At 47.6% G+C, this 16852-nt stretch overlaps 1 protein-coding gene across 3 annotated transcripts in view; it reads right to left on the bottom strand.

Annotated features, from left to right (window-relative positions):
* Positions 1-16852, bottom strand: part of uba1 (ubiquitin-like modifier activating enzyme 1) — a 416000-nt gene that overhangs the window by 381002 nt on the left and 18146 nt on the right. For all 3 annotated transcript variants that reach the window (XM_072472935.1, XM_072472934.1, XM_072472936.1), the window contains exons 3-9: positions 12171-12339; positions 9535-9669; positions 8632-8738; positions 7239-7329; positions 4543-4675; positions 3508-3605; positions 947-1093 (exon numbers count right to left, since the gene is read on the bottom strand). In XM_072472935.1, coding sequence (XP_072329036.1) covers positions 947-1093; positions 3508-3605; positions 4543-4675; positions 7239-7329; positions 8632-8738; positions 9535-9669; positions 12171-12339 — 880 coding nt within the window. The remainder of the gene's footprint in view (positions 1-946; positions 1094-3507; positions 3606-4542; positions 4676-7238; positions 7330-8631; positions 8739-9534; positions 9670-12170; positions 12340-16852) is intronic.

The following is a 16852-nucleotide window of genomic DNA, read 5'->3' as shown; positions in this document are numbered from 1 at the left end:
ACAAGAGAAGCGGGAAGAGCTAATAAAGTAAAATGAATATTTCAAATGTAACGTCTGCTCATCAACTTTCGCTCTTTCAGGAATAGAAATTTGGTAGCTAGTTTGACAAAATGAAGAACGGGAAAAACTTTGTTTAGCCATGGACCAACATTTGGAATTTTCTTCTGGCACAAGAAAGGACTTGCATTTACTAGAAACGTTTTTGTTCCAAATTAAGGGGCAATTTAGCGTGGCCAATCCACCCAACATGAACATCTTTGGGTTGTGGGGTTAAACCCACGCAGGCACGGGTTAAACTCCACACAGGCAGTGACCCAGAGCCGGATTGAACCTGGGTCTTAGGCGCCGTGAGACAGCAGTGCTAACCACTTTGCCGCCCGAGGACTTGCATTTATACAGCTTCTTTTCCAACCAAAGGATGGACATTACAAAACACTGCACAGCCAATGAGATCCTTTTTAAAATGGCTTCACTGCAATAATGCAGCAAATGTAGCGGTCAATTTGTGCATGACCACAAATAACAAGGTGACAATGGCCTGATCATCTGTTTTGGTGACGTTAATGGAAGGATGAATATTGGTCATGACACGGGGCAAAACTTCCCTGATCCTCTTCAAAATAGTGTTGTGGGCTTTTTTACATTCATCTGGTCTAATGCCTCAACCAAATGGTAGCACCTCCAACATTGCAGCACTCGCTAAGTACTGCAATGCATCTCAGCCTGGACTATATGCTCATGTCTCCGAATTGGGTCTTCAACCCACAATCTTCTGAGTTAGCGGTGAGAGTGCTGCCCGCTGAACCAAGGCTGATAGGTTGACAAAGAATCCACACGGATTTCAGTCACACTGCGTGGAGGAGTCTATGAACAGTAACGGGATGCTACTAAATGGAGGTTTGCTATCCGAGGACAATATGTAACCGTGGTTAATGGGAAAACTCACCGTTCCCCAGGGTTTGGGGAGACAGCCGTACTCTTTCACAAACTGATGGAGAGCTTGGAACGCGATATGCAGAGTTTTGTGTCTGTTCACCTTCCCGAAGTCTGAAATCTGGTACGTAGGCTCCTTCAATGCCTCACGTAAGGGTTTCTGTGATCAAAAAGGTAAGAGGAAGTGAAGAACCCGGGATTGGAAGGTTCCTCTGGAACACAGTGCTTTCACTTAGGGGGCATTGGCAAGGGACACACTGAAATGCGGCCCACAACCATACCACAGAGAACTACACAACAGCAGCTGTAACACATGTTAAATCAAGAACTGCAAAGTCTCACCAATTCCCCACATCAATACCTCTCATAATTCAATTTGCCTCATCAATAGGGGGCAATGGTTTTCAGGGCATACTCGGACTCAGAGGGTTAGATTATGAGAAGATGTTCCACAGTGTGGGTTTGTTTTCCCTCGAGTGCGGGAGACTGAGGGGCGATTTAAACGAGGTGTTCACAATGATTGTGTAGATACAGAGAAACCGTTTCCTTACATCGGGATATCCAGAACAAGAGGACGCAATCCTGAAATTGGAGCTGTTCCATTCAGGAGGCAAATCGGGAAACGATGTTTGGAATTCTCGCCTCTGAAAGCTTGGGATGTTCAGACAAATGTTCACTAGGTTGATCCCGGTATGGGGGGGGATTTTCTCATGAGGAGATATTGAGCCTGTACTCATTGGAGTTCAGAAGAATGAGAGGCAATCTTATTGAGACAGATAGGATTCTCAAGGGGCTTGACAGCGTAGATGCTGAGAAATTGTTTCCCCTTGTGGGAGAGTCTGGGACCAGAGAGCTTAATCTCAGAGTAAAGAGTCGCCCATTTAATACAGAGATGAGGAGGAATTGCTTCTCTCAGTGAATCTTGTAGAATTCTTACCCGCAGAGAGTTGTAGAGACTGGGTTGTTATGTGTATTCACGGCTGAGATAGGCAGATTTCTAATCAGTAAGGGAATCGAGGGTTGTGGGGATAATGGGGACAGTGGATTTGAGGATTATCATCAAATCTCACTGAATGGTGGAGTACGCAATGGGCTGAATGGCCAACTTCTGCTCCCATGTTTTATGGTCTTAGTTGGCGATATGAAGACTTCTATTTTTCCACGGGAGTGGGTGTTACCGGAGACCAGGATGTTATTACCTGTTCTTAATTGCCACCGAATGACTGGTGGCGAGCCACATTCTTGCAGTTTGTGCGAGTGTTCGGAGATTGATATATTTTTGTCCCCCTCGGCCCTCCGGCCCCCAGGGATATGGAGCAAAGATGCGAAAATGGAATTGAGGCACAGACCAGCAATGATTGAACTAAATGGTAGAGTAGGCCCAGAGTGCAGACTGGCCTCCTTGTATTCCTAAAGTGCCGGTCATGAAAATATCCTGGAAGGGGGAGAAAGAGCATCGGCTTGTGGCTGACAAATTCACAGGATGGTTGTTTGGGTTTTGGAAATGCAATGCTGCACAACTGGCTTGGCACAGTCATGAGGGATAGCCAATAAATGCTGGCCTGTCCAGCGACACCCACTTCCCACCAGCGACACCCACTTCCCACAAATGAGTTTTAAGAAACCAATGTGACTCTGCCATGAGGCTGCAACTGGAGGCAGACATCTTGAGATTGGTTCAATAAAGGCCTCTCACAGAAACATGAATGACCACGAATATACTTACAACAACATTCACTTCTGAAAATGGTATTTTCAGCAACCACGGGATAATGCTCGTGATCGCGCGCGCGGGGGGGGGGGCAGAAACAATTCATTTTTAAAAATTAATTTAGATTAGCTAATTCATTTTACCAATTAAGGGGCAATTTAGCGTGGCCAATCCACCTAGCCTGCACATCTTTGGGTTGTAGGGGTGAAACCCACGCAAACGTGGAGATAATGTGCAAACTCCACACGGACAGTGACCCAGAGCCAGGATCGAACCTGGGACCTTGGCGCCGTGAGGCTGCAGTGCTAACCACTGCGCCACCTTTCTGCCCCATTTTTAAACATTTAACCAGCAGTTGGAATTATCAGGGCAGCGGCATTGCTGCCTCACAATGCCAGTCTTATGTGGGTGACTGTGTGGAGTTTGAATGTTCTCTCCGTGTCTGCGTGGGTTTCCTCCGGGTACTCCGGTTTCCTCCCACAGTCCAAAGGTGTGCAGGTTAGGTGGACTGACCATGATAAATTGTCCAGTGATGTGCAGGAATGGGTGGGGGAGTGGACCTCGGTAGGGTGCTCTTTTGGAGGGTCAGTGCAGACTCGATGGACCGAATGGTCTCCTTCTGCACTGTTGGAATTCTATGATCAGCTGCGAAGTGAGGGACCTTGGTTTATCCCACCAGCTTGTCCTAATCTTTGTGTAGCGTTCTTCAAATGCCAGCTCAAAACACAGGCCTGTTAAGTTGCCGATCAAGTCCAGTAATACAAGTATTATGCTACCATGCCCTTCATGTCTAGGAGGTTGTGAAGTAACAATGGAAAACGGGTCAGATCTGGTAACACAGGCTGGGCACAGTGCAAACTTACAAAAGTCAACTCCTGCGGCATTTTCACCTCTGTCGCAATCCCGCCTTTCTTGTAATCGCTGAAGTTGCTCGTGTCACATATCAAGAAGGAATAAGGATCTTAAGAGACACAAAAAAGAAGACCTATAAATACAACGGAAAAGGGGATGGGAAAACAGGGACCGAGGAAATGTTACTGAAAAGTGAAGTGAATAAAACATTGCAGTATTTTTTAAAAAGAGATTCCCCGTGAGATTTTACTAATACCCAAGAGTCAAGCAGCGACGTTCATCTTGAGATTCCGTGGCTATAACCTTTCAATATGTCAGGGCTGCCTGGATTGCGAACTACTCAGCCCATTGCTTTGAATTAAAAAGGAGATGATGATTTAAAAAATAATTTTTTTTAAAAGAGTTTCCATTGTTAGGAGGCTGCAGAATTAAGATAATTGGTAAACAAACTGAGTCGTGGTGGGAGTTTGGGAAGATGAGAAGAGTTTCTTTTTAATAAATGACACAGCAGCTGATGATGATATCAGGAAGCGTTTCCCGAGAGGGCAGAGGAAGCAGATCCAATATTAACATTCAAAATAAGTACTTGAAAAGCGTGGCTATGGGCAGGGAGCAGGCGAGTTCAACTCCTTAGATTGTTCTTTCAAAGAACGAGCACAGGTCTGATGGACTGAATGGCCTTCCTTCATTTTCCACAACGAAAGACACGAGAAAAGAGGTCATCCAATCAATGAAGCCCCCTTCTAGCAAGACACACCACAGCAGCAGAAATAAATCTCATCTGGGACTTATTGAACTGCAACAGACAAGGAGGCAAAAGTTAATATGAGCAAGAGGCAAACTGAGGGCCGAGGTTAATAAGTAACTTAGGCAAAGGAGCATTCAAAAGTGGAGCCTTGACATTACAAAAAAGCTTTTCCCCGCACTCAGGAAAACTCCTCCTCCCTTCGTTGCTGCTTTCTAACACAGTAAGATTTCATCGTAGAGCTTTACCGCCCTCCAGTGTTTCCCAGAGCACAATAGAACCTGCATTCTAAGCTGCTTACCATTAACCTGGACTTCAATGGGTTTGCAGTTATTCAGTTCAGTCATGCCCTGAATCTCAGAGAACGTTACGTAATCCCCGGTCTGAAATCCATGCCTCCTCTCGTCCAAACAAGTCACCAGGCCGGGATTGTTCTAAAATAAAAACGATCACAGCAACTCCATTAAATTTCTTTTCAAGCTTCAAGTGTCCTCCGACTCACTCGGTGTGAGCATCAGGAGGCCGAGAGCAAAATCAGCGAAAACCGAAGAGATTCCCGGCTGTCAGCCCTCAGTGAATCGAACAAGTGCCCTCCGGTAATAGTACAAACAGACAAAAGTGCGGGGAAAAGGCCGCAGGTCCGACAGCATCGCTGACGACAGAAACGGAGTTAACGTTTCTAGGCCAGTATGAATCTTCTTCGGAGGTCCACGATGGTGTTGCTGTTGTCTGCAAAGGAGGAAGGCCCTCACCTACCCTTCTGCTCGGATTGTGTCTTTGACAACACACTTCTTATTTGTCCTTCCTGCTGTACCTACTTCAGCTATTTTGCTGTTACCTTTACCTGGAGTCTCTTGAACACTATTTGTGGCCTGGACTTTACATAGGATATATGGCGACAAGACAGACTATTCTGCCCGACCATTACCGATCTTTATGCTCCTCTGAAGCCTCCTCCCTCATTTAAATCTGTCATTATAACTATCGATTCCCTTCTACCTCATATCCTTGTCTAATTTCTTCTTGGGTGTATTATACTTTTGTTTCAACCACACTATGTGCTGAGAAGCATGGTGGTGTTGCTTCTATTGTCCAGCTCAGACGATCCTCACTTGATTGCACTGTTCCCTGTAACGACAGCAATGGTCTCTCATCCACCCTCACCTCCAGCCTCCATGGACACCCCCTGGGTCCTTACTCTTCCCCATGTTACCGCTTGAAGACAGCTGCCAACATTTATTCTGACACTACTCAGCTCCATCTTTCCACCACTCAGCTCAACCCATCCACGACTGTGACATTACAGAGGACAAAGGGTTGATGTCATGTCATAATTAACCACTAGATGGAGCTAGATGCAGAACTATACAAAGCATTGACTCAGACTTCTGAGAGAGAGCTGCGGAACAGTGGGAGATCAGAGCACAGATATAGATAAAGAGTGTAGAGACTAGTGTTACTGGAGTGTAGATTGTAGATTATTGTTTACTATAGGAGTAAGTGGTCGAGCATAATTAAGTAGTGTAAATAAATGTTAACTTTGTCAATGAATTTAGCTTCTGTGATCTTTGTGAAAACTACAACATCCATCCTGATAACAGAATCACAAAGAACACCACAACGACGTCCTGTCAGACCGCTCACCAGTCTTGGGAGAATTTCAACTACCACTAGTTAGACACATGGGAAGTTGCCTTTGGTGGGGTTCTGCACAAACTTCCCAACCATTGCTCCTGAATCTATTACTTCTCCCACATGTCAACAGCAGCAGGCAGATGGATGCAGTCACAGACCCGATTGGGTGTCTACGACTCCGCGCTGAAATCGCGTTTAGCACGGGGGCGGAGAATCAACTTTCACGGGCTGTTTAGCACAGGGCTAAATCGCTGGCTTTGAAAGCAAGCCAGCAGCACAGTTCGATTCCCGTAACAGCCTCCCTGAACAGGCGCCGGAATGTGGCGACTAGGGGTTTTTCACAGTAACTTCATTTGAAGCCTACTTGTGACAATAAGCGATTTTCATTTAATTTCATTTCATTTCAAATCCGGACACAGCGATTCTCCAGGACCCGAGAATCAGCGTGATCGCAGAGTACTCCGTGCGGCTTGGGGGCCATGGACAGAGTCCAGCCCAGCGATCCTCAGCTCCCGACCGGCCGAGTTCCTACCGGCGTGGTTCTAACTACCTATTGCTGGTTGGGACTTCTGCATGTCCTCAGTCCGCGGACGCCCTGGTTGGGGGGGGGGGGTAAGGGAATCGGACACCAGGGGGAGGGGGGGGCCTTATGGGCAGCGCTCGGGCGCGTGGCCGATCGGGGGGAGGGGGGGCTCTAATGTCTATGTCTGCCTCTGCGGTCCATGCCCGCCATGGCGCTTGGCGTGGCCGCTGGAGTCCGCCACCGTGCACATGCGCGGACTCAAAACCGGAAGTGTGGAGGTCCGTATCCGCAGCAAAACGGCGTGAACTACTCTGGGTCCCTGCTAGACCCCTGCATGTCAATGAATCGGCTCATCTTTTCCCCAGGAACCTTCAGAGTAAAATGCCAGCATGGGGACATGGCCCCATTTCGGGAGAATCCAGCCCATTGTGTATTTATTGGTATGTCCTCTGTTTTTCATGCATGGAACAATCTGCCTGGATTGTACGCGGAACAATACTTCTCACTGCACCTCGCTACACGTGACAATGAATCTAAATTTAAGATTGGAAATGGTGCATTGGGGTCACCTCAGGTCACAGGACCAGGAGCAGGGAGGAAAATGGTGAAGGCAGCAGCTGGAAAAGCAGACAAAATGTTTCGCAGGGAGGGGGTCAGTGGATTTATTTTGTATCCAACAGAATCCTGAATTTTCGCTGGAGCAAAGAATGCTCTCCACAAACACCCACTGGAAAGAAAGTGAAAACGACACCTCGCGACATCACCCTGACGAGCAGGAAAACACAGGGAGGCAGAAAGAGACAAGACAAAGTTGCACATCAGTGAAGGAAGCAGGTTACCTTGGTGATCCACATTACTGTAGCATGCTGCAGCTCCTCGCTGTTTGGGTCAGTCACTACGAACCTCTTCCCAAAGTCACAGAACACTTGGCTGTTCAATAAAACAGAAACACGCGTTTGGTTTTTTTGAACTGGTTGACAGTTTAGGCCGTCTGAATTCAAAAGATGACATTCAGCCCATTGGTCAATGCAAGCTCTTTGGGGAAGGGCTCACATCATTTACAAACAAAAAATGTCCAACTGGAATGACTTTAATGCCCATACTTGAAAAATCGCTGTCTCAATTGACTGATCATTGTGCCCTGTTTCGCCAATCTCCATCCCAAGTCTGGTGAACCTTCACTGCACTCCCCCTATGGCAATAATGTCCTCCTTAAGGTAAGGGATACCGAAACTGCACATAATACTCCAGGTGTGGTCTACCCAAGTTTCTATACAATTGAAGCAAGACTTGTACTCAAGTCCTCTTGCGATAAAGGCCAACATACCATTAGCCTTCCTAATAGCCATGTTGCCCTTCAGTGACTCCCTGACAAAGACTTTGTACATCTACACTCTCCAATCTCTTACCAGTTGAGAAATACTCTGCACATCCGTTCCTCCAACATTTTCCCACATTAATATTCCATCCGTCAGGTTCTTGCCCACTTACTACGTCGGTCTAAATCCTCTTGAAGCTGCTTTGCATCTTCCTCATGACAGACGTTCCCACCTAGCTTTGCATCATCTGTGAACCTTTGGTCCCCACAGTCAGGTGAGCTATGATCTTGCTGAATGGGGGTGCAGACTCAAAAGGGCCAGTGACCTTGCTCTTGCTCCCTGCATGTTCCTCACAAGTGTTGGACCGGACACGCCCCAATAACAATATTTTGGGATAAACCCATTTTTAGCTGCATTAATGAAACCACACCAGCTTGGCACTCTTAAATACAGTGAATATTTATTAATGCAGAAAACAAATTATTTTATGTTTGCGATTGAACAATGAGCTTGAGCAGAAATTTGTACCGAGAGTGTAGAGGTAGAAAGAGGTTTCCTCTTGAACGAGGTTCCAAAACTAGGGGACACACAAGGGACAACTGCCCTACTCTTCTGCGAAACAGCACCGTGGGATCTTTACCTCTACCCGATCAGACAGATAGAGCCCGACGTTAATGCATCATCCAAAAGGTCAAACCCTAGGACCTGCACCCTCAGCCTTGACGTTTGTGCTGGGGTGGGACTTGAACCTGGAACCCTCTGATTCACAGGTGAGTGCGCTACACATTGAGCCACAGCCGACGCAAAAATGCAAGAAAATAAATGGACTTCATGGTTCGAATACCTGGAGATGACAGGTGATCAGATTCCACTGACATCCATTCACTGTTGCAAACAGGGAGGGAGCCCTTACCCGAACAAGCCTTTCGTGTCCGCCACGATGAATTTGATGTTACTCCTGTGACAGGAATCCCCGACCCACAGCTGCTCCTCCAGCGAGGAACTGGTCAACACCACCACCTACGGAGAATATGGAACATTTTACACGTGGGGTGGATGGATCAGCATCAGTAAAAGTTTCACAACTGGGCCCTCGGCTACTGCTTCCTGAGGGCGTCCCAAGGCCTACAGCAGATGCACACAGCTCTTCCTCCATCAGCGGGCATTCGCAGAATAAATATGGGTTGGCCTGCGGTGAACCAAAATCTGTAAACCCATTGCCAGGGCAAGCTCTCGGCACACGCAGCACGAACCATCGAGCCGAATCGAATTGGAAGGAAACCGGAGCACCCGGAGGAAACCCACGCACACACGGGGAGAACGTGCAGACTCTGCACAGACAGTGACCCAAGCCGGGTATCGAACCTGGGACCTTGGGCGCTGTGAAGCCATAGCGCTAACCACTGTGCTACCGCTCTGCCCACTGTCCAATCACTTGTCTCTCTGAGACAAAGAGATGTCTATGGCCTCTTTGAGGGCTATGGCAAATTGGGGATGGACCAATTGGGGGATGGCCCACTTATTGACTGTGGAGATGAACTCAAGAAAAAAGAAAATTGGTGAAGGAACAAAAACTCTCATTCCAAGGCAAAAAGTTAAAAGGAAATTCTGAACCAAAGACTTCGAGGGAATCTTCCTTGGTGGGTGCCAGTATGATCAAGTACATATGTACTGGAAACAATGGCAAGCTGTGAACTGGGCAAGATTGAGGACATCACGAGGGGCTCATGAGGGAAGGACTCCATTTCCCAACATACCGACATCAATCCATGAATGGTGTCAAAAGAAATCTTCCCTGGACATGTTCCCACTTTACCTGGAATTGATACAGGAAGTCTTCAGTTAGCCTCCTGGTGTGCGAGGATACAGGAACGTGATTGTTCAGTTCTGCCAGGCGACCCCCTGATATTTCCGCCCTGTTCCTCCCGATATCTGCTTCTGTCAGGTAAAACTAAAAATGGGAGTCAGATAAACCAGGAAATTCTTCTCGCACTGTGACGCATGCTTTTTCTGTTTTAGTATAATTTCCTATGGAAAGCACACTTTCCTGTTTTTTTGGTTCAACTGGGAACCTACCCCGTTTTGAGGCAGGAATTTACTGGCTAGAGCCCTACACCAGGACTTGAGGGTGTAAATAAGCAGGCAATACAGTGGAGTAGGGGAGTGCTGTACTGGCAGACAGATGAAGCATTAAATCAAAGGTCCTGATTGGAAAATGCTTAAACTCTACCAGAATAGGCAAAGAAAAACGATAAATGTCCTGGTCAAACTACGTCATTCAATCAATCAATGCTGTCAAAAACACTGATCTTGACCGGGATTCTCCCCTTCCCGGTGGGGCGGGGGGTCCCGGCGGGATGGAGTGGCGGGATCCACTCCGGCATCGGGCCGCCCCAAAGGTGCAGATTTCTCCGCGCCTTTAGGGGCCAAGCCCTCACCTCGAGGGGCTCGGCCCGCGCCGGAGTGGTTGGTGCGCCGGCGGGAAAGGCCTTTGGCGCCACGCCAGCCGGGGGGAGTTACTTCCGCGTCAGCCATGGCGGAGGCTATGGCAGAGGCAAAAGAATGCCCCCACGGCACAGGCCCGCCCGTGGATCGGTGGGCCCCGATCGCGGGCCAGGCCACCATGGGAGCACCCCCCCAGGGCCAGATCGGCCCGCGCCTCCCCCCCCCCCCCCGCGCCATCAGTCCCGCCGGTAAGAGAGGTGGTTTAATTCCCGCTGGCGGGACTGGCATGACAGCAGCGGGACTTCGGCCCATCGCCGGCCGGAGAATCGCCGGGGGGGGGGGGGGCCGCCGACCGGCGCGGCGTGATTCCCACCCCGGCTGAATCTCTGGCGCCGGAGAATTCGGCGGCCAGCGGGGGCAGGATTCACGCCCCCCCCCCCCCGGCGATTCTCCAACCCGGCAGGGTGTCGGAGAATCCCGCCCCTTATTGCTGCTGTTAGTGATATATTGCTCAAATGTACAAATACGCCACATTTCAAAGCACTTCATTCCAATGGATTACTCCCTAACGTGCTGTCACAGTTATGTGCATAAATGCAACACTTTGAGCCAACAGGAGCAGTGAAATGACTAACCGGTTCGTCTCTTTCTTGGAGGAGGACAATAGTTGAACGAGGAATGTTAGAAAACCAGGAACTCTCTGATCTTTCTTTAATAAATGTCTTGGTGTTTAATATCCAATATGTGGGCCTCTCAGTTTAATGGCTCATCTTAAGGATGACACCTCCAACACTGCTGTTGCATTTGCCTAAACTTCAATCGTGGTCCTCCAAAATGAATTGACTTTGTGAAGTGCTCAGACGTTTTGGTGACATGATAAGGCACTGTTTAAAACGATAAGAATCACATAGAACGCACGGTCCTTTGCTCCTTTCTCCCCTATGCAGTTAGCTAGCTTCCCCTTAAATGTATCTCTGATATTCATCTTAAGTACTTCACACAGCAGCTACATTCACATCCTCACCATTTTCCAAGTGAAGAGATTTCCCCTAAATTCCTTATTGGATCTATTAGTGAATATCTTTACTGTTGAGAACTGTAAAGGCTGGTTCGTTAAGTGTGTTCAAGGCAGATTTTTAATCAGTAAAGGAATCAAGGCGTATGGGGATAAGGCAAGAAAGTGAGTTGAGGATTATCATAAATGAACAGTCATAAGTGCATTGAATGGTGCACCATACTGGATGTGCCAATTGGCCAACTGCTTATGGTCTTATATTTTAATGTTTACAAATTTGTTAAGTGGTTAGTTGAGTCATTGTGCCTAGTTGGCTTTCTCAAAGGGGTACTAATTTGTCCCACTCACTGCCCTTTCTCTATAGTCTTGCAAATCCTTCCTTTTCAAGTATTGCCGCTAAGTTACTATTGAACAGGCTGCCACCTGCCGCCCAGCCAATGAGTTACACATCGTAACAATCGTTACACCATTCTTTCCCCCCCCTCATCTTCACTTCTTTGCACCCCTGACCCTACGTGTCATTGCCAGAGGCGGGATACTAGAACAACGGAAGACTTCTTATTCCTTTATGTTCATAGAATTTACAGTGCTGAAGGAGGCCATTCGGCCCTTCGAGTCTGCACTGGCCCTTGGAAAGAGCACCCTACCCAAGCCCACACCTCCACCCTCTCTCCATAACCCAGTAACCCCACCTAACCTTTTTGGACACCAAGGATAATTTAGCACAGCCAATCCTCCTAACCCGCACATCTTTGGACTGTGGGAGGAAATCGGAGCACCCGGAGGAATCCCACGCACACACGGAGAGAGCGTGCAGACTCCGCACAGACAGTGACCCAAGCCGGGAATCGAACCTGGGACCCTAGAGCTGTGAAGCAACTGTGCTAACCACTGTGCTACCGTGCTGCCCCCCACTATGCTACTGACGGCTCATTGATCAGAAGAAGCATTTGAAGCTGCCCGATTCAGGTTTGAGGAAATGGCCACCATACCTGAGAGGAGAGGTCATTCCATTCAGTGTTCCCTTCATCGTGAACCGTGACCGATTTCACTCCCCCAAGGATGATGTTCTTGGCGATCTCCACACCGAGCCCCTTCATCCCAGAGATCAACACGTTCGAATTCTTCATCTTCTTCATGGCCTCATGGCCCAGCACATATCTACAGGAGAGATTCAAAACCAACACGACTCATTAATTCTCATATTGGCTTGAAGTCCTCTTATAGGTTCTCTCCCTGAGCAGAGACTGTAAACTACTTACTCCACTGATACTCTGGAAAGTAATTACGTGCAGTTGTATGGAGAAGCCTTGTACTCCTCAACCTCTTCACAAGGAAACCAGTCAATTACCTCCAGAGAGAAGAACCTTCAAGAATAAATTGGCCATGGAAATTTGGTGTACTAAATAATTGGTGGACGCAAATTCTGTTGAAGTGGGTGTACAGGTACATAAAGCCATGGGCACTAGCCTTTCTGAATGCTAAAATAGGGCCAATGAGTACAAGAGCAAAGAGGTAATAATACATTTAGGCAGTGCAATGGTTGGCCACAGTTAAGAGAGCAGCTTTAGATGTCCTTTTCTCTTTAAATTCATTCTTGGAGTGAGTGTTGCTGGCAAGATGAGCATTTACAGTGTTATTGGTGAGCCGCCTTGTGGAACTGCTGCAGCTCTGTGTACTAGTTTTGTAGCACAAACCATTGGCATCCTAGCCTAGCTCTGAGGGCAACTTAGGAGTCAGCCATGTTGGTAACTTAGGAGTCAGCCATGTTGGTATGGGACTGGGGACATGTTTAGTCATGAATAAGGAAGCACATGCTCGAGTGGATTAATTCAATGCCAAATCCCATACAGAAAGAAAGGAGAGAGAGAGAGAGAGAGAGAGAGAGAGAGAGAGGAGAGAGAGAGAGGAGAGAGAGAGAGGAGAGAGAAGAGGAGAGAGAGAGAAAGAGAAGAGGAGAGAGAGAGAAAGAGGAGAGAGAGAGGAGAGAGGAGGAGCGAGAGAGAGAGAGAGGAGATTATGAAAAGGAGAAAACAGATCGAAAGACCAAAAAGTTACATTTAACATTTAAACTTAAAAAAAAAAAAATTTGCAATAATTAAAACGTGACAGAGTCAAACTCCCCACTAGTCATATTAGTGCCAGAGAGGTTAAGGGCGACACGGAGGCACTGTTGCCTCAACGCCAGGGTCCCAGGTTCGATTCCAGGCTTGGGTCACTGTCAGTGCGGAGAGTGCACATTCTCCCAGTGTCTGCGTGGGTTTCCTCCGGGTGCTCCGGTTTCCTCCCACAAGTCCCGAAAGACGTGTTGTTAGGTAATTTGGACATGCTGAATTCTCCCTCAGTGTACCCGAACAGGCGCCGGAATGTGGCAACTAGGGGATTTTCACAGTAACTTCATTGCAGTGTCAATGTAAGCCTACTTGTGACAATAAAGATTATTAACTGGTAATAATTAATATTTATCATGACATTAGAAAGGATACTCAGACTGAAATGGACCAGTGAATACCGTTGGCCCTTGTTTTGACAGGAAATTCTTGGGCAATGGGTGAAATTGTCTCTCTCTCTGCTCTTATTTCCAATGGTATTAGCTCAGGGACGAAATGGAAAAACATTGAAAGAATATGAGAGAGCTGCGGTAACGAGAAGAAAAATAGGAGAAATTAAAAGAAGAGGCGGGTTTATTATTAAGTTGGTATTACGCTGGACAGCACCAGTTGTATGTCTGAACATTACAAATATTTGAATTGGTTACTGGACAGAACTTTTGGAAACAATGAGTAATTTCAGACAGAAAATGGAATGTGGATTTTTTTTAAAAAAGCTTTTCACAATCTCTAAATCCAAAGTATTTTACAGTTGATATGAATACTACTACAGAGTTCAGAGGGAAACACGGGAAAATTACATTTTCTATAAGGTTTCTGTGGCTGTCACCACAATGATTTGCACCAATTGGAATTTCTGATGGCTTAAATATGATCAACTTTAGACTTTCAATGCAGGTATAACAGGTTTCACCTATTGCCACAGTTACCCAATCTAGTTATACCTTGCTTGGGATGACAAAGTCACAGAGGAATTCAGGAATTTCCCACGCAAGCCACTTGCCAATATATAAAATTGGCCAATGCACACACGATGGGAATTAAATTTGATGGAAAAGCACTTAACTCTTCAATTAAAAGTTGGTTTACAGGTGCAACAGGTGATTAAGAAGGCAAATGGAATTTTGTCCTTCATTGCTAGAGGGATGGAGTTTAAGACTAGGGAGGTTATGCTGCAATTGGATAAAGGTGTTAGTGAGGCCACACCTGGGGTATTGTGTTCAGTTTTGGTCTCCTTACTTGAGAAAGGACGTGCTGGCACTGGAGATTGTGCAGAGGAGATTCACTAGGTTAATCCCAGAGCTGAAGGAGTTGGATTACGAGGAGAGGTTGAGTAGACTGGGACTGTACTCGTTGGAATTTAGAAGGATGAGGGGGGGGATCTTATAGAAACATATAAAATTATGAAGGGAATAGATAGGATAGATGCGGGCAGGTTGTTTCCACTGGCGGGTGAAAGCAGAACTAGGGGGCATAGCCTCAAAATAAGGGGAAGTAGATTTAGGACTGAGTTTAGGAGGAACTTCTTCACCCAAAGGGTTGTGAATCTACGGAATTCCTTGCCCAGTGAAGCAGTAGAGGCTCATTCATTAAATGTTTTTAAGATAAAGATAGATAGTTTTTTGAAGAATAAAGGGATTAAGGGTTATGGTGTTCAGGCCGGAAAGTGGAGCTGAGTCCACAAAAGATCAGCCATGATCTCATTGAATGGTGGAGCAGGCTCGAGGGGCCAGATGGCCTACTCCTGCTCCGAGTTCTTATGTTCTTAATTCTATGCATTTCATTCTAGTCTCACCTTCACTCCCTCAAAACTCCTTTTGCTTCTGGTTATTCTGACTTACTCACTAGAATTGATATTATTTTACCCAGCATACTGCTGAATTTCGAGGGCGGGATTCTCCCGCAATCGCGGGGTGGGCCGTACCAGTGCCAAAGAGCGGCGTGAACCACTCCGGTGTCGGGCCACCTGGAAGGTGCGGAATCCTCCACACTTCCGGGGGCTAGGCCGGCGCTGGAATGGTTGGCGCTGCGCCAACTGGTGCCAAAGGGCCCCCGCCGGCTAGCACAAGTTGGCGCATGCACAGGAGCACCATCGTGTTCTGCCGCATGCAGTGGGTTTCTTCTGTGCGCCGGCCATCGCGGAGCCTTACAGAGGCCGGCGCTGAGGGAAAGAGTGCCCCCACGGCACAGGCACGCGTGATCGGTGGGCCTCGATTGCGGGCCAGGCCCTCGTAGGGGCCCCCCCCGGGGCCGGTTGCCCCACGGCCCCCTGAGGACTCTGCAAACCACCCTCGAAGCCAGGTCCTGCCGGTATGGACCTTGTCTAATCCACGCCGGTGGGACTGGCCGAAAACGGGCGGCCGCTCAGCCCATGGGGACCCGGAGAATCATCGGGCGGGGGGGGGGGGCGGGGGGGAATCGTCGGCCTTTGGAATTCTCTTCCGCAGACAGTAGTGGAGGCGCAGTCATCGAATGCATTGAAGGCAGAGTTCGACAAATTTTTGATGGACAGTCAAGAGTTTAGGAGGGCGTGGGCAGGAAAGTGGCGTTAAGGCTGCAATTAGATCGGTTGTGATCTTGCTGCGGAGCAGGCTCATGGGGCGAATGGCTTGCTCCTGCGCCTATTTCTGAGCTCTCCCTTAGAACTGGAGTGAAGTGACTACGTTATGTGCTCAGGTCTCTGGTGTGGGACCTAAAGCCAGCACCTTCTCCCAACTCAAAGAGACACGGCCGATGGTTATCTCAAACTGCTGTGGTATTCATGTATTCACAATGGAACCAGATGACAAAAAGACTAAAGACCGCAGATGTTTCAGGACATGACCTGTCCTGCTATTCCATGCATTGCGTGTGCAGTTAACCCTCACACGTTGATGAGCAGTGTCTCCATTTCATCCCTAGTCAGCACAGGTCTGCTTGCAGGCTCTAATGTATTCCACATTTCTTTTGATCATCTAATGGACAATTGGGAATCATCCGCTCGGAACAGTAGTCAATGCAAACACACTAAAAGCAGGACAGGAGAATGGAATTAACGGTCCACTTGCCAGAACAAATGAATTACTGACTGAATACCCATTTTAAAATTGGGGTTTTTCTCACAATACTGGAGTCAAAGAAAGAGCCTGGAAAATTCTATGGCTAAACATCATTGTGCACACAGGTTTTACCCATCTACATATTTAAAATATACATCATACAGATGAAGAGTCTCACCTGAATCTTTGACCTTGTTATAACCTGCGTGAGACCCATGAGATTGAAGCAATTAGTCTCCCCCGTGAATATTGCCGAATACGAGCTCCCCCGCTGTGGGGGTGGGGAGCCCGAAGACATTCAGGATTGAGATCTGTACAATGTCGGCCAGGTATGCAACCGACAGAGCAGACCCGGCTGGGATCGGATTATCAATATAATTGCTTTGCAATAAACCAAGTTTTCTTTTGACCATCTCGGTTCGGACTGTGGCCTACTAAACAGGCGACGAGGATAAAACTGGTCTACTGTCGGCGCTGCTACACCATCACCTCCCTTTCACCATTGGACTAAGGCTGAAGAATTCT

Source organism: Scyliorhinus torazame, chromosome 13, assembly GCF_047496885.1.
Source record: "Scyliorhinus torazame isolate Kashiwa2021f chromosome 13, sScyTor2.1, whole genome shotgun sequence".
Classification (NCBI taxonomy): Eukaryota; Metazoa; Chordata; class Chondrichthyes; order Carcharhiniformes; family Scyliorhinidae; genus Scyliorhinus; species Scyliorhinus torazame.
This window is presented reverse-complemented; position numbering and strand designations above follow the sequence as displayed.